General features: G+C 46.1%; 1 protein-coding gene and 1 long non-coding RNA gene across 2 annotated transcripts in view; one reads left to right on the top strand and one right to left on the bottom strand.

The window, feature by feature from the left end:
- LOC105613037 (uncharacterized) overlaps positions 1-12,821 on the bottom strand; it is a 29,138-nt gene extending 16,317 nt beyond the window's left edge. The window contains exons 1-3 of the long non-coding RNA XR_006060717.2: positions 12,538-12,821; positions 8,518-8,710; positions 7,598-8,440 (exon numbers count right to left, since the gene is read on the bottom strand). This is a non-coding gene — a long non-coding RNA (uncharacterized LOC105613037). The remainder of the gene's footprint in view (positions 1-7,597; positions 8,441-8,517; positions 8,711-12,537) is intronic.
- Positions 12,214-23,451, top strand: S100A10 (S100 calcium binding protein A10). Its single transcript, XM_015092248.3, has 3 exons — positions 12,214-12,265; positions 19,288-19,440; positions 23,041-23,451. The coding sequence occupies exons 2-3, from the start codon at positions 19,309-19,311 to the stop codon at positions 23,200-23,202; spliced, it is 294 nt and encodes a 97-aa protein (XP_014947734.1). The 5' UTR covers positions 12,214-12,265; positions 19,288-19,308; the 3' UTR covers positions 23,203-23,451.
- Positions 23,452-26,752: the final 3,301 nt, after the last annotated feature.

The following is a 26,752-nucleotide window of genomic DNA, read 5'->3' as shown; positions in this document are numbered from 1 at the left end:
CATGAGAGACTGGGGCAGAGTCCCCATCTAAATCACAGCCTTCACCTCAAGCCAGCTCCATACATTTCCCAGCACCATCTGCAATCCTTGGGTTTCTAGACACGGTTTCCTGCTCCTTATCCTGCCAGGTCCACTTGCTGCTGCTGCTAAGTCACTTCAGTCGTGTCCGACCCTGTGCGACCCCGTAGACGGCAGCCCACAAGGCTCCTTTGTCCCTGAGATTCTCCAGGCAAGAATATTGGAGTGGGTTGCCATTTCCTTAGAAAGCAAACTCACTGCAGAGCTACTCACTGTGCAACCACCAGAGGGTCCCACAGCATCGGCTAGGAAGCAAGGACACACCCTCTCCAAGTACAAATCTCCACCAAGCGTGGATCTCCCCAGTGCCTCACAGCGGCTTCCCCTAGCTGCTTCCGCCCCGAAACAGGATTGCCTGGAAACCCGAGCTACTTGCTCGCTAATAATATTGAGGCGTCAGTTCATACCAAGTAGCCAGCTTCTCACAAAGGGTTTGTGTCACCAGGGCCCCACAGAGTCACACTTCTGTAGGCCTGAGACCCCCAAGTCACATTTCAGTATCCTCTATAAGCAGAGAATATCTGGGGCTTAAATAATTTCCCCTTCCATAGGGCCCCCAGAATTTCTGGCTGCAACACTACTTCCCAGTAAGTTTCAATAAAGAAAAGGTAACTACCCGGGAGACTGGCAGACCTCAGCCCACCCTGCAGAGTTCTCCCCCAACTCCAAGCACTCTTGGGATCCAGACAAGCTGGTGTTTCTGTTCTGGTCTGGTTGCTTAACTCAAAGTATAGCACCCTTTTTTCTTCTTCCTTTGAAGAGATCTGGAAAATTAAAGCCCCTTATGACTAGAAGATGGAAGAGAAAGGCTAGTTTTCTACTGGCTGCCCCAATACATAACATAGGCAGACCCACAAGTGTATGACTTATTTTTATTAAGGTTTTATTAAGGTGTCTATTTTGAGTGTTTAAAAAGAGCCTGGACTTCAGCTTTACCCAAGCTGAGTGTACAGTCAGATGTTTTGCAGAAAGTTTTCACTCAGGTCTCAGGATCTGTTAACAAAGTAAGCCACTCAATATACACAAATAAATAATATCAGTATTTACTAGAGAATTATCTAGCTTACTTTCAATATACTAAAAGAAAATAGAAATAGAAACAGCACAGGATACACCACCAAATTGGGTTTTAACCAACATCCAGACTTAAACAGTGCTGGGAAGTCCCCTGACACAGCGCATCTGGAGTCCCAGTTAGGAGAAGGTCCCAGGCAGCTTGTCCATTCTGCAGGTAAGACTTCAAAGACTGGAGTTCAGGGTTCCTGCTTATAATGCCAAGACACAGACTGATATCGTCATCAATCTATGAGCAAATTGCAGCTCTGGTTTCATATTAATGCTGTTTGTTGTGTAAAACTTGGAATGTTGTTAAGTCCGGGGCATGGTTGGCCAGATCCCCTCCAAGGGCTCAACAGTCTCAGTCCCCTATCTTTACCTTATCTGGTCTTCCCTGGTGGCTCAGACAGTAAAGAATCTGCCTCCGAGGCAGGAGACCCAGTTGGATCCCTGGAGAAGGAAATGGCAGCCCACTCTGATCTTGCCTGGGAAATTCCATGGACAGAAGAACCTGGTGGGCCACAGTTCATGGCGGTCACAAAAAGCCAGTCAGGACTAAGTGACTTTCACTTTTCAATATTGTTAAGCCCAGGGTATGGTCGGCCAGACCCCCTCCAGGAGCTCAACAGTATCAAGATCCATCCCGTATCTTTATTCTTATCTATGGTGCCGCAAAGTTTGCACTCACAGTCAGGGCAGTGTCCAGGTTGGATGGAAGCAAGGTCAGAGGACCGCTCTGCTTTGTCTGTGAAGCCTGAATAAGACTATCTTTTTAATTTCCCTAACATCAGACCACTCCTGCTGGAGGGTATTCATTCAGTTCAGTTCAGTCGCTCAGTCATGTCCAACTCTTTGCGACCCCATGGACTGCAGCATGCCAGGCTTTCCTGTCCATCACCAACTCCCGGAGCTTGCTCAAACTCAACGTCCATCGAGTCGGTGATGCCATCCAACAATCTCTTTTTCCTCCTGCCTTCAATCTTTCCCAGCATCAGGGTCTTTTCCAGTGAGTCAGTTCTTTGCATCAGGTGGCCAAAGTATTAGAGCTTCAGCTTCAGCATCAGTCCTTCCAATGAATACTCAGGACTGATTTCCTTAGGAGGAAAGACCTCTTTGCTGGAGGGCAAGTCTTCTGAAAACCATCAACTTGATCAGCTCAGAGACAACAGCGCTACAGCCAACTGGCTCCTGCTTGTCAACCATCCTGGTGCATTTCAGGTTTTGTACTTACAGAAGAATTAATGCTGCTTATGAAATTTCCCTGCTTTCCAGGGTTTCTAGTGTGATGCCATACATGAATAATATCCTGCTGAGGAGCTCAGCAGACCTTGATTTGAAGAAAGTTTCAAGGGGCCCTGCGTTCAGAGACATGTAGATCTGGAATCTCCAGGGCTTCCTTTGAAACTGTTACATAACCTCACTTCTTACACTGCCTTATGATTCTCTCATTCTTTCATCACAAAAGACCATCATTTCTGAGTCATTTCATCATTCTCTGGCCCTGGACTTTCTAGTGAGAGGAGTTCCTTTTGTAAGTTGTTAGGTAGTCATTGGACTGCAAGGAGATCAAACCAGAAATCGGTCCTGAATATTCATTGGAAGGACTGATGCTGAAGCTGGCCACTTGATGCAAAGAACTGACTCATTGGAAAAGACCCTGATGCTGGGAAAGATTGAAGACAGGAGGAGAAGGGGCAGACAGAGGATGAGATGTTTGGATGGCATCACCAACTCGATGGATATGGATCTGAGCAAACTTCAAGAGTTGGTGATGGATAGGGATGCCTGGCGTGCTGCAACCCCTGCAGTCGCAAAGATTCAGACATGACTGAGCTACTGAACTGAACTGAACTGAGATAGTCATTCTCTTCTGAGCTTGTGCTAAAAAGTTATAATAAACTTTATGTATATATGAAAATATAAAAAGAGACTGGATATATTCAGGAAAATAATTTAAAATAATTAAAAGATCTTGAGAGGTTGGCTCCTAGCTTCAGGATGGCTGCACATAAATCACTTCGTATCATATTAACCCACCCCTCAGGGAAGGAATTTGAAGTCTATTTTATGGGTGAGGAAACAGAAAGCACAGAGACTTACTTGCCCACGGCCCAAAGCAATCATGCAGCAAGTCAGATTTCAACACAAGTCTGTCTGGTTCTAACCCATCCTCCACTTAATAATAATTACAGTTAACAGGAGTGGGGCATTTACAATGTGCCAGGCACTCTGCTAAGTATTTACTCATTTCTAGTCACAATATTCCTAGGAGGCTGGGATTTCTTTTGAGTCTATTTTCCAGATGAGAACTGAGGTTTAAAAAGGTTGCTGACATGTTCAAGATCACAAAGCTAATGAGCGGCAGAGAAAATATGATTCACTCCCCAAGCCTGCGCTCTTAACACCTATGTTATGTAGCCAAACTGACTCTCTCAAGGTCCAGTTCCCCTCCCCCTTGCTCCTCTCGCTGCAGGCACGCTAGTGGTTTTCAATTCCCATCTCAGACCAAACTCCTCCCCATGTTCCAGCCTTTACATATGTTTTCCCTCCACCCAGAAAGCTCCGTCCTAGTCCCTCCTCTATTTGCAACCATAGTTCCTTTTCTTCTGAGTTCAAATATCCCCCCTTCAGTGAAGTCTTCCCTGACTTTCTACTTCAATTCTTCTCTAACTAAGCCCTTTGTTTTTCCCAACAAGACACTCATTCAGTTAGTCAGTTCAATCACTCAGTTTCAACTTCACCTCACAACTTACCAAAATTTTGTATTAGTTTCATTTTACCTGCATTTTATTTGCCTTTCCCACTAGAATAAAAGGCCCATCAGGGCAGAAATTTGTCTGTCTTGCTCCTGACATATCTCCAGTCAGGAACATTCCAGATATTAATAGGTGCTTTGTAAATATTTAATAGATTATAATAATTAGAATTTGCAGTTAACTGATAGAAGAAAGCAAATGGTTTCCAACCCCAAGCTAAGAGTTCTCTTGTGTTAAAAATAATAATAATGTCCTTCCCTGGTGGAGCAGTGGATAAGAATCCAACTGCCAATGCAGGGGACATGGGTTCCATCCCTGGTCCTGGAAGACCCTACATGCAGCAGAGCAACTCAGCACCAATGCACAACTACTGCGCCTGCGCTCTAGAGCCCAGGAGCCGAAACTACGGAAGCCTGAGCGCCCGAAAGCCGGTGCTCCCCAGCAAGAGAAGCCGTCACTCTGCAACGAAGAGTAGCCCCTGCTCTCCACAGCTAGAGAAGAGCCCATGCAGCAATGAAGACCCAGCACAGCCAAGAATAAATAAAATTATTTTTAAAATAATAATAAATAATAATAAGGGACTCCCTTGGTGGGGCAGTGGATAAGAATCTGCTTGCTGATACAGGGAACACAGGTTCAATCCCTAGTCCGGGAAGATCCCACGTGCCTCGGCACAACTGAGCCCGTGTGCCACAGCTACTGAGCCTGCACACCACAGCTACTGAGCCTGCATGCTCTAGGCCCCACGAGCCACAGATAATGAGCCCCTGTGCCACAACTACTGCAGTTCATGCATCCAGAGTCTGTGCTCTGCCACAAGAGAAGCCGCCACGATGAGAAGCCCGTGCTCTGCAACTAGAGAAGTAGCCCCTGGTCCCCACAACTAGAGAAAAAGCCCGCATGCAGCAACCAAGACCCAGCTCAACCAAAAATAATAAATAAAGCAGTGTGTACATGTCACATAAATAAATTTACAAAAACAAAATAATAATCATAATAATACAGAACTTCAGCTTCTGCTGCTCCAAGAGATATGTTAGTTCAGGAAGTACAGCCTTGGTGGAGTTCTCCCAGTGTCCCAGAAGGAAGTCGCAAAGATGTTTGCCCACAGATCCCACATGAGAGACCTCGGGCCACAAAACAGCCCAGCTCGGCCTCCTTAAAGCTTTTTCTGTGCCAGGAGGGATCACACAGAAGCTGATCTGCTGTCTGAAAACTGCTGCATGCCAGGGCCAAACGGATGCCTTCATTCTTTGTCATCACCCCCAGAAGATGAGTATCTATCCCTATTTTAACTGTTAGGAGACTCAGGTTCTGAAGAGTGAATGACTTCCCCAGAGGTGAGATGATTTCCCCAGAGCCACGTGACTGGTAAGCCATTCTTTGGCAGCTCCTTGTTACCTTTAGAAACGAGCTCCAAATTCTTTAGCAACAACCAAGCAGGACCCTATAGTGCTTTCCTGGGACAGACCCTCTTCCCCCTCCCATGTCCTCTGTCTGCCTCGTGTTTGTAGAATAGCTGTCGTCTCCCAGGCCTCCCCTGACTCACAAAAGCCACAAAAGTCACAAAAGCTCAAGAATTGAGGATTGCAAGGATGTGAACACATACTGGCAAAAACAGTGGTTGGGGCAGGAGAACTGATAAGAAGTTAAACAGTAAGTCAGCCATATGACACTCACAGAATCTTTAGTTCCTCTGTGAAGTACGTTGATAAGAGTATCTGATGCACATTTCCTGAACTGTTTTACAGATGCTGAAACCCGCTGCCCCCCTCCCCCCTCCAGCAATGAAAGGCATTAGCTGCTTGATAACTATGAGCACTGTAGCCCCCAGAGGACTGATAATGTTAACCCCTGTGACATGACCCTATTACCTCACCGTCAAACAAAGAGTTGTGCACAAGCTGATCACACACCCTGTGACTCCCCTCCCTCACCTTGTCTTTAAACATGCTTCCCTGACCGCTGTGTAGCACAAGGAGCTCACCTTGGTGCTCTGTGATGACCTAGAGGGAGGGGGATGGGGGTGGGGGGAGGGAGGCTCAAGAGGGAGGGGATATATGTATACATATAGCCAATTCACATTGTTGTACAGCAAAAATGAACACAACATTGTAAAGCAATTATACTCCAACTAAAAGTAAATTGAAAAAAAAAAAAATGCTTCCCTGAAACCCATGGCAGAGTTCAGGTTTTTTGAGCATTAGCTGCCCTGAATTCCTTGTTTGAAACCTTACAGTAAATGCTGCACTTTTCTCTGCTACAACCTCGGGTCAGCAGATTGACTTTACTACCCATGGGCAAAAACAGATGCAAGTCTGGTTCAGCAACAAGCAAAGCAAACCAGGTGCCCCAAAAGACGCACCTCCTCTTGGGACTCATCCCCTGCGAAGGCCCTCAGGGACTTTGCATCCTCCCTGTGCAGGGGCAATTCCTGGAACAAACAGGATACCTCACAACCCCATGCCCTGGGACATGCTTCTCCCTCCTATCTGCCCCCACAGAAATGTGGCTAGACCCTACTTGTCCTTTAAGACCCATGTAAACAAAGAAAAAGGACAGTCTTTGGTAGGAATCTTTCCTAAGAAAATAAACCTGTGGGCAAAGCTATTTATTCAAAAGCAGACCTTTTATATTTAGTTATTACTTATGACAGTAAAACACTGCTAACGACCTAAATGTCAAAAAAATAAGGGAAATGTACGGGCTTCCCTCATAGCTCAGCTGGTAAAGAATCCACCTGCAATGCAGGTTTGATTCCTGGGTCGGGAAGATGCACTGGAGAAGGGATAGGCTACCCACTCCTGTATTCTTGGGCTTCCTTTGTGGCTCAGCTGATAAAAGAATCCACTTGCAATGCAGGAGACCTGGGTTCAGTTCCTGGGTTGGGAAGACCCCCTGGAGAAGGGAAAGTCTACCCACTCCAGTATTCTGGCCTGGAGAATTCCATGGACTATAAAGAGTTGGACACAACTGAGTGACTTTCACTTTCACACACAGCGGAGGTGGGGGGAGGTCTGTTGTTTTATTTTTTATTTATTTTTTTTCCCAGCTGCTCAGCATGTGGGGTCTTAGTTCCCTGACCAGGAATCAAACACGTGACCCCTGCACTGGAAGTGCAGAGTCTTCTCCACTGGACCACCAGGAAAGCTCCCGTTGTTTTGTTTGTTTGGGGGGTTGCTAGCAAAAAGTCTTGACCAGGCAACTGTAAACTGATAGTTCTCAACTGAACTGCTGTAGAGGATTGTTGTGATTCCTTCCTGCTGCTGCTGCTGCTAAGTCGCTTCAGTCGTGTCCGACTCTGTGCGACCCCACAGATGGCAGCCCATTCCTTCCTAGGGCTCCATAATTGATGAATAAAGTTTCCTATTGTTACAACTACCATTCAAACCGGTAGTACCATGTTTGAGCAGACAGAATGTTGAGCTTTGCTGCCCATAGTTTCCGTGCAGTGCCGGGCGCAACTTGATGCAAATGAAGAAACAAAGAAACTATCCATTTGCCAGACTTCCCAGAACTTTGTCTCCTGAGTATCTGAGAGTGATCAGGGCGCTAAAAGTGTCTCCTTAAACAGTGCCACCATGATGCTAAAATGTGACCAGTATAATAGTGTGATTACTATACATGCCACTTAATCTTTTTGAGTATGCTGCCAAAATACCGTGTTCAAAAAAATGCCACCCTGTTCTGCTGTAACGAATACATACCCAAATTATGAGGTTCCTTCTCACCCACAAAACTAGTCGATGAAAATGTTCCTGGTTAGCTGGTGGTTTTCCTCCACTCAGTGATTCAGGGACTCGGGCTCCTTCCAGCTATGGATCCTCTACCCCTAGAATTTCAGAATTCAGAAGATGGAGAAAAAGAACGTGGAAAGTCATCTCTTACCCCCTTTGGCCTGCAGGGGACACCCATCCCTTCCAGCCCCATTCTGCTGATGACTAGTCACTGAGTCACACGAAGTGCAAGAGGTGCTAGGAATATAATCTCTGGCTCCGCAGCCTCTTCTCAGCAACACCTCTACACTGCGATAGGAAGAACACATTTCTGGTGGACATCAAGCCCTCTTTGCTGCAACCACAAATGCAAGAGTTAAGAACCACTGGGAAGTGGGTTTCATTGCTATGTGACATGGAGAACTGGGAAAAATACCCAATACTGCCTCATTAGTGGAACACATCCCCTACTCCCAGTATTTCCTACGCTGGAGTGTGCGATGGGCCTGGTGGAGAATGTGAATACCACCTCCTCTTTGTTCTAGGAACCACATTGTCTCCAATCTGTTCCCATTCCTCTGGTGGCCAATCATTCTGCTCCTCTCCCCCCATCTCCCCCCAACCCCCTACCACCTTACCATCCTTGGTGGGCAGCTCTGCCTCAAGCACTAGCCCCTGGTCTGATCAGCTGTCACTCGGGAAACAGCTGGCTCTGTGAACCTGTGGTTTATAAAAGATAATCACCTTCTGGAGAAAGAACTGCCTGGGACCACCTCTCCTAGAGAGAGATGAAAGGCATGGCAGGTACTTAGAGCTTTATGGATCTACCAGTACCTAGAGTAAAAAAAGAATGTCACAAGAGGGCAGAGACAGTGTCTAACCTGCAACCATTTTTCAAATGCTGCACTTACTTTCGGCTGTGTTGGGTCTTCATTGCTGCACACGGGCTCACTCTTGCTGCTCTCTGTGGGCTTCCCATGGAGGCGGCTTTGCTTGCTGCAGGTCACAGGCTCTAGGGCGTGCAGGATCAGCGGTTGTGGCACACAGGCTCAGTTGCTCCGTGGCGTGTGGAGTCTTCCTAGACCAGGGACCCATCCATGTCCCCTGCATGGGCAGGTGGGTTTTGACCCCTGGACCACCAGGGAAGTCCATCCTGCACCCATTTCTACCACTGTACTTTCGGCACTTAGCACAGTGCTTTGGAAACCCAGGTTCCATCTGTCTTGTGAAGCTGTAGCCACTAAGACCTGGGAGCCCTGAGAGTACGGCTGGCAGGCCAGAGAAGAGAGTAAAGGAGATACAATGTAATCAAACACAGTGGCTTCTTGGTATCCTTGTAGGTACTGGCTCCAGAAACTTCCCCATACCAAAATCCACGGATGCTCAAGTCCCTTATATAATATGATACAATATCACATATAACCTACACACAACCTTTGGTGTACTTTAAATCACCTCTAGATTACTTTTCTTTTTTTGTTGTTTTTTTAACTTTTTATTTTGTGTTGGGGTATAGGCGATTAACAATGCTGTGATAATTTCAGATGAACAGGGAAGGGACTCAGTCATCCTATACATTCTCCTCCCCCAAACTCCCCTCCTATCCAGCCTGCCACATAACATCATGCAGAGTTCCCTGTGCTATATAGTAGGTCCTCGTTGGTTATCCATTTTAAATACAGCAGGGTGTACATGTCCATCCCAAACTCCCTAACTATCCCTTCCTTGACCCCAACCATAAGTTCATTTTATAAGTCTGTATCTTTCTGTTTTATAAGTTCATTTTAATATCTAACAGAATGCAAATAATTGTAAAGACTGCAAAATATGCAAAATTGCGATTGTAAAATATGCAAATTATTGCAAATTCAAGTTTGCTTTTTGGACATTTATGATATTACTTCTCTGGATACTTTTGATCCATGGGTGGTTGAATCTGAGGATGAAGAACTCTCAGACATAAAGAGTCAATTGCAGTAACTTGTTGAGTGAAAAAATAAAAAGGAATGAGTAAATGAACAATCACGGTCTTGATGACATATAAATAGTAAAAATAAGTTATGGAGCAAAAATAGAATACATAATTTTATAATCAATGTCAAAATTTAGGAAAACCATATCAAATGCAAGAAGAATGAATTTGCTTATTTTTTTAAACAAATTTTAGCACTTCCTAGCCCTTCACTCGGAGAACGCAATGGCACCCCACTCCAGTACTCTTGCCTGGAAAATCCCATGAGCAGAGGAGCCTGGTAGGCTGCAGTCCATGGGGTCGAGAAGAGTTGGAGACGACTGAGCGACTTCACTTTCACTTTTCACTTTCATGCATTGGAGAAGGAAATGGCAACCCACTCCAGTGTTCTTGCCTGGAGAATCCCAGGGCCGGGGGAGCCTGGTGGGCTGCCATCTATGGGGTCGCACAGGGTCGGACACGACTGAAGCGACTTAGCAGCAGCAGCCCTTCACTAAATAACTACTACCCAAGACTTCCCAGGTGGTCCAATGGTTGAGAATCTGCCTGCCAATGAAGGGGACATGGGTTTGAACCCTGGTCCAGAAAGATCCCACATGTCATGGGGCTACTACTGGGCCCAACAAAGACTCAATGCAACCACATAAATATGAACAGAAAAAAAGGAAATACATAAAAATGTTTACCTTTGGTCCATGCATTTACAAGTGATTTTATTTTTCTCCTTATACATTGGTATATTTCCCAAACCTTCTACAAGAAGAATGCACCTGTTTTACAATCAAATTTAAAAGTCATGGTAAATATTATCTTTAAAACATCTATCAAATGTTCCTGCTCCAGGAATTGTTCTGTGATAATTCCATGGGGACTTGGAGGTGCCTCCTCAATGCTCACAGTGTCCGATAGCATCCTCTACCATTCACTGAGCTCAGTGGATTTTGTTTGCTAATCTATCTTCCAACAAAGCTTGAAGTTTGAGGGACAGACTGATTCTTTGATTTCCGAATCCCCATGCCCTAGTACATACACTGCTGCTAAGTCACTTCAGTCGTGTCCGACTCTGTGTGACCCCATAGATGACAGCCCACCAGGCTCCCCTGTCCCTAGGATTCTCCAGGCAAGAATAATGGAGCGGGTTGCCATTTCCTTCTCCAATGCGTGAAAGTGAAAAGTGAAAGTGAAGTCACTCAGTCATGTCCGACTCTTAGCGACCCCATGGACTGCAGCCTTCCAGGCTCCTCCGTCCATGGGATTTTCCAGGCAAGAGTACTGGTGTGGGGTGCCATCGCCTTCTTTCAGTACATACACTAAGCATTCCTAAACATTGCAAATCAAGTGAAGGAATCAAGGAGTGCATAGTATAGGAACTCAGGTGTTCTCATTCTAAATCCAGTTGCATCTTTCCTGGAACTAAAGGGACCGAGAATTTTCTCCACTCTTGACTGTAGCCAACAGCCTAGGAAGAGCTTAGGAAGCCTATGGGAAGGCTGCAGAACTGCCCCCTTGAACGTTCAGCACCAGGGTTGAGGAACTCAGTGGAGTGAGAACTGAAATCCGAGTTTTCCTGGCAAGAGCTCAGATTAGTCACATGGAGGCATTTGGAGGATTCCCCAAGACTGCTCATTCCTCAGGGATCACTCACTCCTCCCAGGACCTCCCCTGGGAACAAAGGAAAACCCAAGACTTGGGACTGGGCCCTTTTCCACCAACAGCTGCTAGTAGTTTGCATTTAACCCTGAACCACAATTAAAATAAATGTTGGGGGTGGGGGAGTGGATAGCACCAGCTAGGAAACCCTTAGGTTTTCTCTAAATTACTTCCGAAGTGCTTTGAGGACCAAACAGGCCAATTTCAGGGGAAAAAAAAAAAAGGAAAAAAAGGAGATTCTTAAACAGGTTTTAATCATGTCAACTACAGCCGAAACTGAACGCCAGACCAACTGCCACGCACGCTAAGAGGGGTCAATTTCCAGTTCAACGAAAGGTTCTTAATGCCCTGGAGCTAAAAAGCCAAACAGCACCACCACCCCCTTCACTGCGGCGGGTAGTGAACTCGCCTTCTCCGAGAACAACCCTTAGGCGGGGCGGCGGGTGAGGGGGAGACCCCCCGCAGGCCTTGGACCCCCCCCCTCCCAATTTACCTCTTAGAGTCTAATCTGAAACCAAGTCTGAGGCCTTTGCGTCAGGTGCCCCTCCCTACAATATCATGTAGAAAATAATTCCTAGACCTGTAGTTTACAGACGAGGAGCTTACAATCTGGTTCCGGGCCAGCGCGCCCCACCCGCAGAACGACTGGATTCTTTGATTTCCACACTTACTCGCTAAAAGCAAACCCTAGAGGAAGGGCACGAAAATATTCGAGAGCATTTGAGTAGGAAGAGTTGACAATATCTTTCTCTCTGGGGGCGGGTGGAGGCCTGGAGCGAGGCTACTCCGCATAGCGAGAGAAGGGTGTGTGCGCTGCGCCCGGGGTGTGAGTGTGGCGGGGCGGGGGGAGAGGGAGGCGGGCAGGAAGAGGAGGGAGGGGAAGAGGTGGGGTGAGCCGAGGCCCTGCCACCCGCCCAGGCTCCTCCTGCCTCCCCCCGCCCCCCACCCCCACGTACTAAGGCGCCCTGCCCGCGGCGCTGTGCTCACTGGCCGCGCGTCCCCGCCAGCCGAGCGTCCCCGCTGCGCCTCCCGCCAAGGTGAGTCCTGCCCGCCGGTCCCGGGCGGTCCCCGGCCCCACAGCCCGCGCCCGGGGAAATCCCCACGTCGGCGGCTCCCGCTGGCCAGGCGGTCTTCACCGGGCGTCCCAGGTGTGGGGGTGCGACGATGGTGGTGGTCCGGCGTCGGCTGGGCATGCGGGGGTATCCTCTCCCCGAGCTCTGGGCCACACCCCAGCTGGGCGAGCACCTCCCCTGTCCCTCCCCGGCGCGACCCCCCCAGACCCCCAGAGGAGGGAGCACTTGGCCTTTACCAGTACTTCGGTGTCGGTGCCCCGGGGTCTGCTCTGCGCTACCTTTCGGTATATCTTTGTTTACACCCCTCCTGCTTTTCGACTGGTCTCCGCAGTTACCCGAATCCCTGTTTCTGGCCCCCTGTCCTGGCCGGCTTGTTTCTTTGTGGGCTCCGGCTGCAGGCTGACTTCTGTCCAGATGTTCGTAGCCTCCTAGCTGGACGGCCCGTGCAGACTCGGAGAGGGCTGGCGGGTTCTCGCCCTAAAGGACACCCCTCTGTCCCTCTCCTCGAAGCTTCAAGGTTGGGCTTCCTGTTATTTGTCTGCTAGACGAGAAGTTTCTCTCTACCAGCGGAGGGAAGACGGCTCTATTTGTTTTCCTTATAAAACAGTTTTGCTGAGGGGGTAAGGGGAAGCCATCACCTTCGGCCACCACTGAAGTGGGTTTTGTACTGAAAGGGTTCCCTTCTTGCTATTTTAGTGGATCTATACAGAGATAGAGGAAGAGCAAGTTTAATGAAGGATCTAACACCCCAGATTAACCTGGCCCAGTAAAATGAACTGTTGGTACCTGGACACAATTTGAGCCTGGCAAAGGACTGGTGCTTTGCCCCCAGACCTGAATACCGCACTCTCCAGCCTCGGGCGGTCTCCACCTAACTGAAACCCGGAATCTGCCTTGTTGGGCGAGGGTGGAGGGGCCAGCAGAGCAGCTAGCCCTGTGCCAGGCACCACGGGGCCCTGGTCCAGACTCTGGAATACGTTAAGCCCACCCGCTTCCCTCCCTTGAGGTTTCTGCAGGGCGTGGTTAGCACAAAGGGCTCCCGGATTCTCCTAGTGGAAGCCTGTGACTCAGTTGTGAGACCATGTGGGTGTGGTCTGGATGGTTCCAGACTCTCTGCAGATGGTTCAGACAGAACACTCCCCTGAAGGAAAAGGGGAACTGTGCCATTTTAGAGGGCATTTTCCAAGAGGAAATGAGTCACACCCGGACAGGCCGGCCATCTGAAGGAGAGGTTTCTTGACTGAACTGTGGTTGAGGACAAGTTAGATTGGTAGGGTCATGGCGTTTCAGCTGCTGGGTTATGGGTCTGGATTCCCACTGGCAGGCTGCCTCAGCTTTATTTGGGAGGTAGTGCTTCCCATTGAGAGGTTTGCAGTTACTGCAGATTCTTTTTCCCCTACAGCATGAGTTTCAAACTGCAGCCGTGGACTTATATCCTGCCCTTCAGGTGAGGCCAGGCCCACGGAAACACCCTGTCAGTGATCTTTGCCTCCAGCATATTTCATCAAATTGCAAAAGGTGATGCCAGGCATTAGGGCAGGAATGAGTTCACAATTCATCTGAAATTTCTTCCTCAGCCCTGCCCGCACAGACTCCTGTCTGGTTTCTGTTTAATCATCTCTTCCAAGTGATGTATTCCTCCCTTGACAGCCAGAAGCTACTTTCTTCACTGTGGTCCTTGATCCACCATTTGGAGATTCTTATTTTGTTTCTTCAGATTCTCCTAATGGTCTTCTGGGCATAAAGCACTCTGATTTCTAGGCGATGCTCTTCCCCGGCTTTTCCTGTGTACAACATCAGATGGCCCCCTTGCCTCCCATGTCTGGCACCTGGCCAACCTCTCCAGCAGCTACTCTCCAGTGAGGTCAGGCCTTGGGCTGGGTGGAGCTGAAACTGAGTGCCTCTTTGCTTTCCACGGACAGCTCCAACCCTGTGACTTTTTTAGAGCACTACCCACTTGGTATGGCCTTGATCCAGTCCAGTCTTTTAAAGTTGAAGGAAACAATGGAATCCTTTCAGAGATATAAAGTATAGATTAGCACTCAGACTGCTAGGAAAGCTGATCTTTTTAGAGTCTTAAGGTTCTCATTTTTCTGAGACTCAACAATTTAGGAATCTCACATCGAAAGCAAAAAGAATGATTTTTAACGATTTTCAGCACTTCCTGGCCCTTTATTAAATAACTACCACCTAATCCAACAATGGATTTAATAGCTGTTGTCACAATGGCCGTTTGCCAGTTCTGGCTGATACCTGACAGCTCTTCATGGAGAATTGGATGTACTTTGTTAGGGTAGGAAGGCCTCAGAGTTCTTCCTATAGGATTGTATCTGGAACTCTTATTTTGCCGCTCATTTTCTTAATGGGAAAATTTTATGTTTGGTGAAAGGTGGGAGAGACAGCCTGGATTAGATCCATTGCCTCAACTCACTTTTGCTGAATTCCCTTTAGGGATCAAATTCAAGAATGCCTTTGGGGTTCAATTCCCGATCCCACTCCCCTTCCCTCACCCCCCTTTTTTTTCTTTTTAAAATCATCAAAAAGAAGGACACCTAAGACACGTTTTAGATAACATGTTTGTTTTTACTAACATTCTGCTAATTGTTTTTTGGGTGGGCTGTAAGAAAACTAGGGCATGGACAAGACACAGAAGAGATCAGACTTCTTGCTCTTTAGAAATCTCCTTTTTGAAATTATGGCCTGGATCTGGGCATGGGTCCATAGCAAACATTTGATATTGCTTAGGAGCAGACACTTTTCTAAGGAGGACCCCTACTTCCCTGCTACTCCCAGAAGGCTCAAAATTTATATTATTGTCAATTTCCTTCTTACTGATTCACTGAGCAGTCTCTGAAGGCAGGGTGCTGGCTTCTAAGACCCTGCTCCTGGAGCCCACAGTTTAGTGGAGAAAGACACAGAAGAACAGTTAACTAGATTTCAGGACATATTTTAAAATAGTATGACCTTAGCTGGTGAACTCCCCAAAGTCAAGCACCATGGGGGGTGGGGGCTGTGGAGAGGGGGCCCACACGAGCCTAGTCATGCAAAGTAGACACTCAGTGTAGGTACAGCAAAAATTGAATTCCCACCACTGTAGTTAAATTTGTAGAGCCCAGAAATTTTTTCTGAAGAGACAGTTACACAAAGAAACATATGTGAGTATCCACTCTTCAGACCTGTATAGGAGAAACACAGACATCACAATAAAATGACTTCAGTAAACACGTGAGTGACCAACAATGAGGTAGTTAGAGCTTGTGGAGCTCACAGTGAGAAAGCAATCAAGAGGGATAAACCAAAACTAGAGTAAAAGTGTTGGGTGACCAGACCTGTTTAGCAGGACACACCATTTTCTGCCACACTATGGAATGTACTCTACTGTTCATTCATTGACTGCCCCTTTCCAGGCCCTTCCCAGCCGCTTTGCAGCCCTCACCTCCTGCTCTGCCCCAGTGGCCAGCGTTTCAGCCCAGGGTAATCACACCTGCACCTCAGCTCCAGCCAAGGGAACTGTTTGATTCATTCGTTCGCTCATTAGCAACACTATACCACCATGTAGTGGTTTCCAGACAGAACAGACCGACACAACTGAGAACCCTCTAAGAACTTAAATCGAGGATGGAGAGGCAGATAAATGACGGAATGGCAGTAGGTTGTCTGGGGAACAGAGAGGATGCCGCTGCCTCTCAGCCCAAGGCCATCCAGTGGAAGTGTTTCCGAGCCAGAAGCTAGAGTACCACCCCTACCTGGGGGTGGAGCTCGTCGGGTGGCTGGAGAACGGGACGCGGTGGGGCGGAGGCAGTGGTGGAAACCCAGATTCAAGTTCCTGAACTGCTGCTTTAGCAATCAATCCATCTGCCCAGCCCGGGTGAGCCACGCCCAAGATGGGAGGGCCTGGCGGGCTGGCTCAGTAGGGCTACCGCCACACTCTGGAAGAACTGGAGGACCCATCCACTAGCGAAGAGAATAATGTGCATCGCACCTTCCCCTTTTCCTTCATCTTACTCTAAAACCAGCGTGCTGGCTTCACCTGCAAAACCGAATGACTTGCTCCTCGCCCTGGTCCATGCCCCCAGGAGCCCTGGTTACTGATGAGAGGGTGGTCATCTCTGATTTTCAAACCTATTTCTGCTTCCACAACCTTAGGTCTCCCGAGTATCCCCTGTTCTGCATTCTTATTGCAGAAGGTGAACAAACGGGCTCCTCGGGTGACTCAGGTGGTAAAGAATCCACCTACCAGTGCAGGAGAGGCAAGTTCAGTCCCTGGGTGGGGAAGATCCCCTGGAGAAGGAAATGGCAACCCACTGCAGTATTCTTGCCTGGAGAATCCCTTGGACACAGAGCTTGGCAGACTACAGTCTATAGGGTCGCAAAGAGTTGGACGTGACTTATCTACTGAGTACAAGCACTAGGCAACAAACTGGGAGTCTGTGCTGGCTGCTGTGGCCACAGCCCACGTGCTAAGTAAACAGCAGAGGGGGATCCAATGGGGGCAGAAAAGCTCCCACAGTTCATAGTAAGCGCAAACCATCCCTGGCTGGGTTTGGAGTGTCCTGAGACCTGAGTATTCACTCCAGGAAGGAGGGCCTCACTCTCTTGAAGAAGGTATTCAAGGGTGGCCAGGACTTCCTCAGCTTACAGCCTGTATTTCTTAGAAGTTCCTGAAGTAGCTTGTTTCCTATCTTAGGGGTCCTTTTCATGCTGCATTCCCTTTCTTAACGTCTCTGGCTTTGCAGCGCATTTTCCTTCTGTTCTACCCTGTGAAGAAAGTGAACGAGGTGTCCCACAGCCAGATCAGCTTCTGAGATCTTTGGGCATTGACTGTGAAGTGCTCTGGCTGTAGAGCTTGGGCACAGGTATTTTTAAACCTCTGTGGTGGCTGACTCCTTTCCTGAGATATTTCCTGAGAACTGAACTGGGATGCCAGTCTTCTCCCAAAGGTGACTCACTGAGCTCAGTGCTCTTGTTATCTCTTATGTTGCTGGACTTGCAGAGCCAATCCAGGCGAGGCTGACTCCCTCCAAGCCACTGCCATGTGAAGCCAGATACTGGCTGTGTCAGGAGAGAGGAGAAAGGATGTGAGTCCTCTGGAATTCATCCCCCAGTGGACCTTGAATTTGCTGCTCTCTCCATGAGAAGTCTTCCAGATGAATCACGCCAGATTCTGGCTTATAGTATTCTCTAGAGTAGCACATTCTTTGGCATGCTGATTCCTGTACTTTTCTGGGGATTAAGGGGTAGGACTTTCAACTCAAAGTGTAATTGCTCAATCCTCGTGTTCACCAGCTCCACCCTCTCCTCAGTAAAAGATAGCATTTAGGGATCTCTGTTGAGTACGCATATGTCAGCAACAGGAACCAGAATGAATGCATGTCTCCAGTTCCTACTGAGACTCTTCCGGAGAAGATGCCAGCCTCCCCTTCAACCACTGCTCTAAACCACAGGTCCCTATCCTCTGGGACTGTGGATCAGTACCTCCTGTCATATCAGCGGTGGCATTAGATTAGAAATAAAGTGCACAATAAATGTAATGCTCTTGAATCATCCTGAAACCATCCCCCATCCCCTTCCCCATCTGTGGAAAAACGGTCTTCCACAAAACCAGCCCCTGGTGCCAAAAGGTTTGGGGACTGCTGCTGCTGCTGCTAAGTCGCTTCAGTCGTGTCTGACTCTGTGCAACCCCATAGACGGCAGCCCACCAGGTTCCCCCGTCCCTGGGATTCTCCAGGCAAGAAGACTGGAGTGGGTTGCCACTGCCTTCTACTCTAAACCAATTCCTAACTTTTTTTTTTTTTTTTTGAGTGGTATATTAGTCTCGATTCAATTTCATCTATTTCCGATCCAGTAGTGATTTTAGTTGGTGTAAGCCAAAGCTACTCTGTTCTTGCTGAATCATGCCTTCCAGTTAAGCAAAATTCACTGGTACTCCTCTTAAGTACCAGGCATTGGGCTTTGATGAGACAAATGCCCCCAGATTATTTTACCTGAATATAATGATCTGATAAACCCTTTCCTTTCTTTTAAGCTATTCACAATGAAAAGCTCTTCCTTTCCCACTGCACCTCAGACTGTGAGAGTAGCTCTTCTGTCTAGTGCTGCCAAAAATATGTCAGGTCCCCAAAGTGATTAATATACACCGTTACTTATTCCTTCTCAAGGCTTTGGTAGCTTGTGTTTGGTATTTGGTAGCTTGTATTTGTATTTCTCAAGGCTTTGGTAGCTTGTAACTCATGTAGTAACAAAGATGCAAATGACCTTGTTACAATCAATAGCAAGTTCAGAACTTTAGTAAAGAATACAAGGAATCCCTGGCCAGGGAGCACAGATCCCACAAGCCATGCCGTGTGGCAAAAAAAAAAAAAAAAAAAAAAGTGCTCAGAAGATGAAATTCATTAAGCAGATTTCTAAACCCTAGAATGAGACCAAGCAAGGTCTAGTGAAGCTTGGAGGGTTGAAGTTCTTTTATTAATGACCCTTGACTGTGGCTGTTGGTATTCAGCCATGTTCACATGGAAGAGTCCCGTTTACCAGTGCCCGCCACCACCACCACCACCAAGAGCAGTGGTGAAACATCTGTTCTCTCAGTAGGTACTTTGTCAGTTAAACGAAGGGGTACTGATCTTGCTTTTCCAAATGATCAGAGTTTTTATTCTTCATTATCCAAACTTAGCAGGCAACTAGATAAAACCCCTCATTCAGAGCACCAATACTTGTAGTGCCTGTTTCCATCAGCAGGAGGAAGGCCCCAAACCTGGGGTGAATTGGAAAATGATTGAATGGCTGAGCTCTTCCAGTCATTCTCAAAAGACTGGTAATTCATGTCACTTAATGTAGCCTTGGGGCAACTAAGCCGTGTGGGTCTACAGCTACTGAGCTTGTGTGCTCTAGAGCCTGCCTCCAGCAACTAAGACCCAGTACAACCAAATAAATAAATGAATAAAATTTTTTAGAGTTCATGTATATTGTTTCTTTCCATCCTTTAATAGGTTTCAACAGACTTCACCAAAATGCCGTCTCAAATGGAACACGCCATGGAAACCATGATGTTCACATTTCACAAATTTGCAGGTGATAAAGGTTACTTAACAAAAGAAGACCTCAGAGTACTCATGGAAAAGGAGTTCCCTGGATTTTTGGAAGTAAGTGTTGAAAGGCTCAGAAAGAATCAGTTATAATGCTTCTGGGCCCTGTTTCCTTTCCCTTCCTCTTTCTAGCCTTTCCCTGTGGAAGTCACTACTAGAAAGGTGTTTTCATTCATTTAGTTATTAAACGTTGTTGAGTGCCTCCTGTTTGTAAGATACTATGGGAGGAAACAGACAGTAAAGAAGACATATAGTCCCTGCTCTTAAGGAACTTACAGTCTGGAAATGAAATGAGACTACACACAAATCACAATACGAGGTGTTAGAAAGATTCCGTCTGGAGTCACTGTGTCCACTGAGACAGAGTTTCAGGACAGAAGGCCTTTCACCAGAGTCGTCATCCAGGCTGCCTTGTTGCCCTCAGGTCCATAAACCTGGCACTAGAGGTGCCCCGTCCTGGTTACATCCACTTATGCCCCTTCTTAAATTAAATCTCTTGAGATAAAGACTTTCAAACTTTTTTCCAGCACGACTATAAACGAATGGTGTCAAGCGTCTGCTGATTGAGAGCCAAGCATCGCTCCAGGAAAAACTGCTTTTCACGTTGATAATGCTATGAGAACACAGGCGCACAGTCTGAGTTTATGCCTGCGCTACCAGATTGAAATGCAAACCCGTCCCTGCCTGCCACAACCAGAGTCACTTAAAGGGATCACTACTGTACTTGGTGTGGGACATTGCATCAGCCTGTGGCACCCCACTCCAGTACTCTTGCCTGGAAAATCCCATGGACGGAGGAGCCTGGTGGGCTGCAGTCCATGGGGTCGCTAAGAGTCGGACACGACTGAGCGACTTCACTTTCACTTTTCACTTTCATGCATTGGAGAAGGAAATAGCAACCCACTCCATTGTTCTTGCCTGGAGGATCCCAGGGATGGGGAAGCTTGGTGGGCTGCTATCTATGGGGTCACACAGAGTCGGACACGACTAAGGCAACTTAGCAGCAGCATAAAGGGTGAAGGGAAAGTCAAAGTGTTAGTCACTCAACTGTGTCCAACCCTTTGTGACCTCATGGACTGTAGCCCACCAGGCTCCTCTGTCCATGGAATTCTCCAGGTAAGAATACTGGAACGGTTGCCATGCCTGTCTCCAGGGGACGAATGTCCCCTGGAGGGATCTTCAGGATCTTCCTGACCCAGGGATTGAACCTGTGGCTCCTGCATTGCAGGCAGATTCTTTACCATCTGAACCGCTGGGGAGGAGACGGTAAAAGGCAGAGTCCTGCCCCTTGTCATCTGCATGGTAAGCCCCTGACTCCTGACTCAGTAAACATAAGGTTTTATAGAGTACATGATGATTTATAGGTTATGAGTATCAGTCAGATAAACAGATGGCAATCATTTAACTTGTATCTTAGAGCTGCAGTTACCACAGTGCTATCCTAGAATGAGTTAGAGGACACTGGTGCTCTGCTTTCTTACAGTTCTCTGATACAAACCAGACCAGGACCCGAACTGACACTGGGAAGGTCGCTTCAGCTTTCTGTGCCTCAGTTCAGGCGCTCTATAAAATGAGAGGCTGGACATGATTATCTCCAAGACACTTTCACTTTCTATGATCCTTCTAGACAAGCGTAAAATTCAAGGACAAAATGTGCTCATTGTAAACCTGCCCATCACGCAAAGAAGCTCTCAGTCTGCTTCTAAACACTCGTTAATTGTGTTGTTACATAAGTTAGAAGCCAGGATGACTATCACATGAGACAAAGACCCTTCCTAAAGGCTTTGTGGTTCGATAAAGTGTTCAACACAGCTCTGAACATGGCAGTACAATTTATTCTAAGCATGGGGTCATAATTCCAGGCACACCCACACTGGCTACATTGACAGAGCGTTTTGTTTCTAAACCTGATCCCTTATGTCATCCAAATTGCACTGCTTGTGACCGCAGCCAGGAAGCTGGGGTTGAGGCCAGAATTAACTGAAACCCACCAAAAGAGGGAGGTAGCTGCATAGACAGGTTATAGTTGGCTGCTTAGGGCATGTTGGAAATGCTGCCACTTACCTTAAAGGGTTTCTGAGCATAGTTTATATAAACATCCACCACACTTGAGACAGTGTGTGTCAGTTCCCTTACTCAAGTATGCAGTCAACAGGATTCATAAATGCTTTGCCTGAGCCCTTAGTGGTTTTTTGTTTTTTTTTTTTTGGTTGTACCACACAGCATGTGGGATCGTATTTCCCTGAACAGGGATCATACCCACCCTCCTGCATCGGAAGCACCGAGTCTTAACACTGGACCACCAGGAAAGTCCCCCTGAACCCTTTAACACCTGTAAATGGCCATATTTACTTCTGGTTGATGGCATGGACCCTACAGGAGAAACTACACTTTCCCACTTCTAAGCATCAACACTATGAAAAGGAGTGATTAAACCAATCACCCATGAAAGCAAGGGAAAAGAAAAAACAAAAGGGATCTTACCTGTTCATTCCAGTTCCATGCATTTGTGCTAAGGCATTGAGAGTTGTGGGGAGTTTTATGACTTCATCACATGTTCTACTTTTTAAATACATCCAGTGTAAAACATCCAGCAAAGAGGATAGTATGACATAGATTGGCCAACTCATTAAGAACAGAAGCAATTTTAGAAACACTCTAGTCCAGCCTCAACTCTTAGCTGTTACATGAAGTTCCACCAAGGTATGTGACTTACTCACCTGGCTAATATGATATTAAGTCACACTAGGTTGGCCTCAGCTGTGCCAAGAAAAGAGGACCAACTGCCCTTCCTCTTTAAATCTAACCCATCCCAGGGTATCGTTAGCATTGCTTCAAAATCCACAGGACAAAGATCTGAAATTTACTCCCCAAGTCATCTCATGAGGTCTTTCATAAGGAGTTTCTTCTTAAAGGACTTGACCATGCTATAAGGAATGAAAATTTGTTAAGAGAATGTAAATTTACAAACTGTGGTAACAGACTTCCCTGATGGCTCAGATGGTTAAGAGTCTGCCTGCAGTGCAGGAGACCCGGGTTCGATACCTGGGTCAGGAAGATCCCCTGGAGAAGAGCATGGCTGCCCACCCCAGTGTTCTTGCCTGGAGTATTCCATGGACAGAGAAGCCTGGAGGGCTGCAATCCATGGCATTGGGAAGAGTCGACCACAACTAAGCAACTAACACTTAACTCCATGGTCCATACCTTCAGAATAATTTGTATGGCAGAGGACACAATATTGGAAAGCAATTATCCTCCAATTAAAAAAAAAAAAAAGAAAAAAAATTGTGGTAACAGTTGGACTGTGAGTAAAGCAGGTCAGATTTTAAGTGGACTGAGAATTCAGAGTCATGGATCTCCCTTCTCTGGCACTGTGTCTCCTCTTTCTCCTCTTTCTAGAAATAGACTGTTTCTAGTCCCTGAGTTACATAAGAATGCCATGCAAACCTCTTTCCTAGCCTGCAATAAATATGAATTTACTGAAATGCTCTCTCAAAGCAGAGAAGTACATTTAGAAGACCTCCAAATATCACTGTGATCTAAAGCAAGAATTCAAGTAATGAGGAGATTATACATATAGTAGTCAGCAGAACAAATCAAAAAAGCTCGTCACTGCAACCACTGACTGATGGTTCTTGCTTCTGTTCTTTTTTTCAGAATCAAAAAGACCCTCTGGCTGTGGACAAAATAATGAAGGACCTGGACCAGTGTCGAGATGGCAAAGTGGGCTTCCAGAGCTTCTTCTCGCTAATCGCTGGGCTCACCATCGCATGCAATGACTATTTTGTAGTACACATGAAGCAGAAGGGGAAGAAGTAGGCAGCATTGAGTAATTACTCCCACCCTGATAAGAATTCTCATAAAGGGTCACTTAAGGAATCTGCCCCACAGCTTCCCCTGTATAAGGATTTCTGAGCAGATGGGACCCATAGAAAATGTGCAAATAAAATCCAACTCCATTTTGAGAAGCAGAGAAAGAAAAGTCAATTAAAGCCAGATAAGCTTTTGATTTTTATATTGCTTGCATCATCTTGCTCTCAATAAACAAACTCCTTTTTTAGTTCTGAACTGCAGACAGAATGCTTATTCCTTCTTCAGAAATGCTTTTTCCTACATGTCCTTGAGCATCTGGCATGAGGCAGAGCTCTTTCCACAGAATCTGCAAGGTGAGAAAGCATTCTCCACTCAGGCTTGCAGTCTGACTTCTCAGATTGACCTGCCTTGTAGCTGTGTCTAGCTGAAGGACAAAACCTTCAAGGATTAAAAGAGCGCACTTCAGGAATATATTCCAACTTTATAATTTCTGAGCATAGTCCTGCCCAGTTAAATCAGTGCCTTTCCAACCAGCACCCTGTATGCCTGAAATATCTTTAGTCCATTTTTCATAGCAACGTTTCAGCAAACTAGGGTAAAAATAAGTCCATAAGACAACTAATTAAAATCAGAGACAAGTGTGATAACTCAGGAACAATACCGCATTAACATTTTTTGAGTTGTCATGAGATGCCATGATTGTATTGTGATGTCAAGAATTAACGTGGCCATGATATATAATAGGTGTTTTGTTGAAATTGATGTGCCAGTGCTTATGTCTTGATAAAAAGCAAAGTGTTTCTCCTAATCCTTTCTGTGTCTGTTACAAGCTTCAGCAGAGGTGCATTCCATAGGTATTATTAAACAGCTATACTTATTAATAATATAATATTCTTTATGGAAAGATGAGGTATGAATTGGCACCTGAAACTGTACCAATTAAACAGTTCAATTGACATAATTCTGGGAAAAAGTTCAATGTAAGGTCATCCACTGTCACCAGGAAAAGCATGTAAAAGGGAACAGGATAGTCCAAAACTATCTTTGGTGAAAGGATATCTGTAATAAAATCAAGGTCAAAGGTCAAATTCCATCATCTTATTTTGTCTCAGCCAATAAATGAACAAGATAAGACAATAGATAGCTTTGCAGCTACAGAGTTATGTCAGCAGGTTTACAAAGGGGATTTACTACAAGATATTAAATGGAAGAGGGAGTTGGCTAGCTAAGGAACTGACCCCAGGAGTGATTCCCAAATCCGTGCCATAGATCGGGGCCACCCAGGGAGCTGCTTAGCTCAGGAAGCTGCCTGCTGAGCTGGGAAGACTTTGCTAAAGCTAGCTGCTCCAGAACCACACAACCATGGCTCCACACTGCCACATATGGCTCTTTCCACATGTGACTTGCTTCCCACATCCAAGTCTCAAAGAAGTGGATCTAATTAGCAGAACCTCAATCCCATCAAAACCCAAACTGCAAGGGAATCTGGGAAATAAAGCTTTATATTTTCCAACCTCTACACACTAGGAGTTGGCATGCGAGTCCACTACATCTGCCGCAGTGACAATTCATAATTCTAAGAGAAGTCTTCCAATCTGTAGTTTAAAGATACTTGCTCCATGGAAACCACTGAGAGCTACAGGGAACAGAGAAGCACACTGGCCCTTCCCGGTAAAGCAAACTCTCCATGAGAATGTGATCAGCCTGGATTTACCCTTTTAGTTTATACCACTTGCCTCTGGGGGCAACTGTTTACTGGGCATTATCAAACTGGTGTTCAGTTTGCAAATGGGCAGGTGAAACTAGCACAGAGATATGGGCTTAGATGTCCCCAAGTCTATAGCAAGCTTTCACACTCTAAGCCTCTTTACCTGAAAAGAGAACTATGCCAGCAGAGAGGGCTCTGGGGCTGGGAGAGGAGGTATCATTCATCTTCACAGTGGATTTGTAGGTTCAAAAAAAATCTCTAAAGCAATGCATTATTCCCAGAAGATGGCCTCAGAAACTCTGGCATTCAGAAAAGTGCCAGGAAATCATCTGGGTCACTATATTTGGGGTGTGTGTTTATGAGGGGAGGACTGGAAGGGAAAAGGGACAATAACAGTTTTCCTCACTTTAGCCCCACTACTCAAAAGCACTTAGTAGGGAGCTAGAACAGGGAAAATTTTAAGGCTATTCATGGTTTGAAATCCATGGCTAAATGGCTCTCTATGCCAACAAAAACACATGGCTAAATGGCTCTCTATGCCAACAAAAACACAGGGCTCTCACAATCTGACCTGCTGAAACAGCTATCCAGGTTTTCGGGGCCACAGCCTAATGGCTCCCAGAGGCAAAGCTGCAATTGTGCCAACAGCCATCAAAAGGAACTATCTGGAAAATTCCCCTCATTCTGCCACACAGCAAAGCTGTAAAAGCAGATCCCGCCCCTCTCCACACCCAGTTGTGAAGGAAGAATGGATAGCAGTACAGAAAGCCAGTTTCAAACATGCTGCAGAGCTGACCCTGAAAAACACCTCATGTTGTCTCTTAGCCCCTGATCATGAGCCAATTACCTGTGATTTCATACTTTTCTACCCATCTCAGTGGGAGACCAAGGGCAAGTATATAAACCTCTCTCTCAATTTGACCAATCTGAAAGTGATTGTTCCAGTACCTTCTCTGGCTCTTTCACCACAGAGGAATAGTTGTGAATAGAAATGCAGTCATTTGGCAAATATTCACGAGGGCTACTATATGAATGACACCAGGCAATGTTCTGTGGTAGATACAAAGAAGCAGCATGGCCTGCTCAGGGAGATTATAATCCTGTGAAAGTAAACAGAGAAAACAGACAAAAAGTTAAAGATTGGCAAAGGTGAGATGTGATGGACACCCTTGGTCACTTTGGGCAAGAATGTAATTTATACAAATTCTAGAAGAGGCAAAAGTTGGCAGAAGGCCCCAGGATCCTCTGATGTGTTTTCTTAGATCCAATATTTCTATTCTTAAGCATTTCTCATAACAAAGTAATCAAAGATAGTGACAAAAATTCATATGCAAAGGTATATAATGCAGCATTCTTTACTTAAAACCCCAATATAACCTCCACATCCAGCAATACAGTTTTGGTTAAATAAGTATAGATGTACACAAAATATATGACTCAGGAAAACCATGACTGAAGAACACTAAATAAGTCAGAGAATTGCCTATGTAAAGTATAGCAGACGGTAAAACTGGTTTATAATGGGTTTCTTCCCTTTTTAACATATGTCTGTCAGCACACACTCACAGAAAAAGACCAAAAGAAATATACCCACCTCTGTTTTCATTTCCAAGGTAGGAGTTACTGGCTAGGGAAATTGTTGTCTCCACAAAGAAGTTTATGAGGTTATTTTAACTTTCCTCTCTATACCCTGCTACGTTATCTACATTTTCTACAACAATTCTACTTTTGTAATCTGGGAAACAAAATTCTAAATAATATTTTTAAAAAGAGCATGTGTATTTATTGAGGGTTTACCATGAGTCAAGATGTGTATGAGATACTTCTCAAGCATTATCTTACTTAGCC

This window comes from Ovis aries, chromosome 1 (genome assembly GCF_016772045.2).
Source record: "Ovis aries strain OAR_USU_Benz2616 breed Rambouillet chromosome 1, ARS-UI_Ramb_v3.0, whole genome shotgun sequence".
Classification (NCBI taxonomy): Eukaryota; Metazoa; Chordata; class Mammalia; order Artiodactyla; family Bovidae; genus Ovis; species Ovis aries.
Note: the sequence above shows the minus strand (reverse complement) of the source record. Positions and strands in the feature narration are given on the sequence as shown.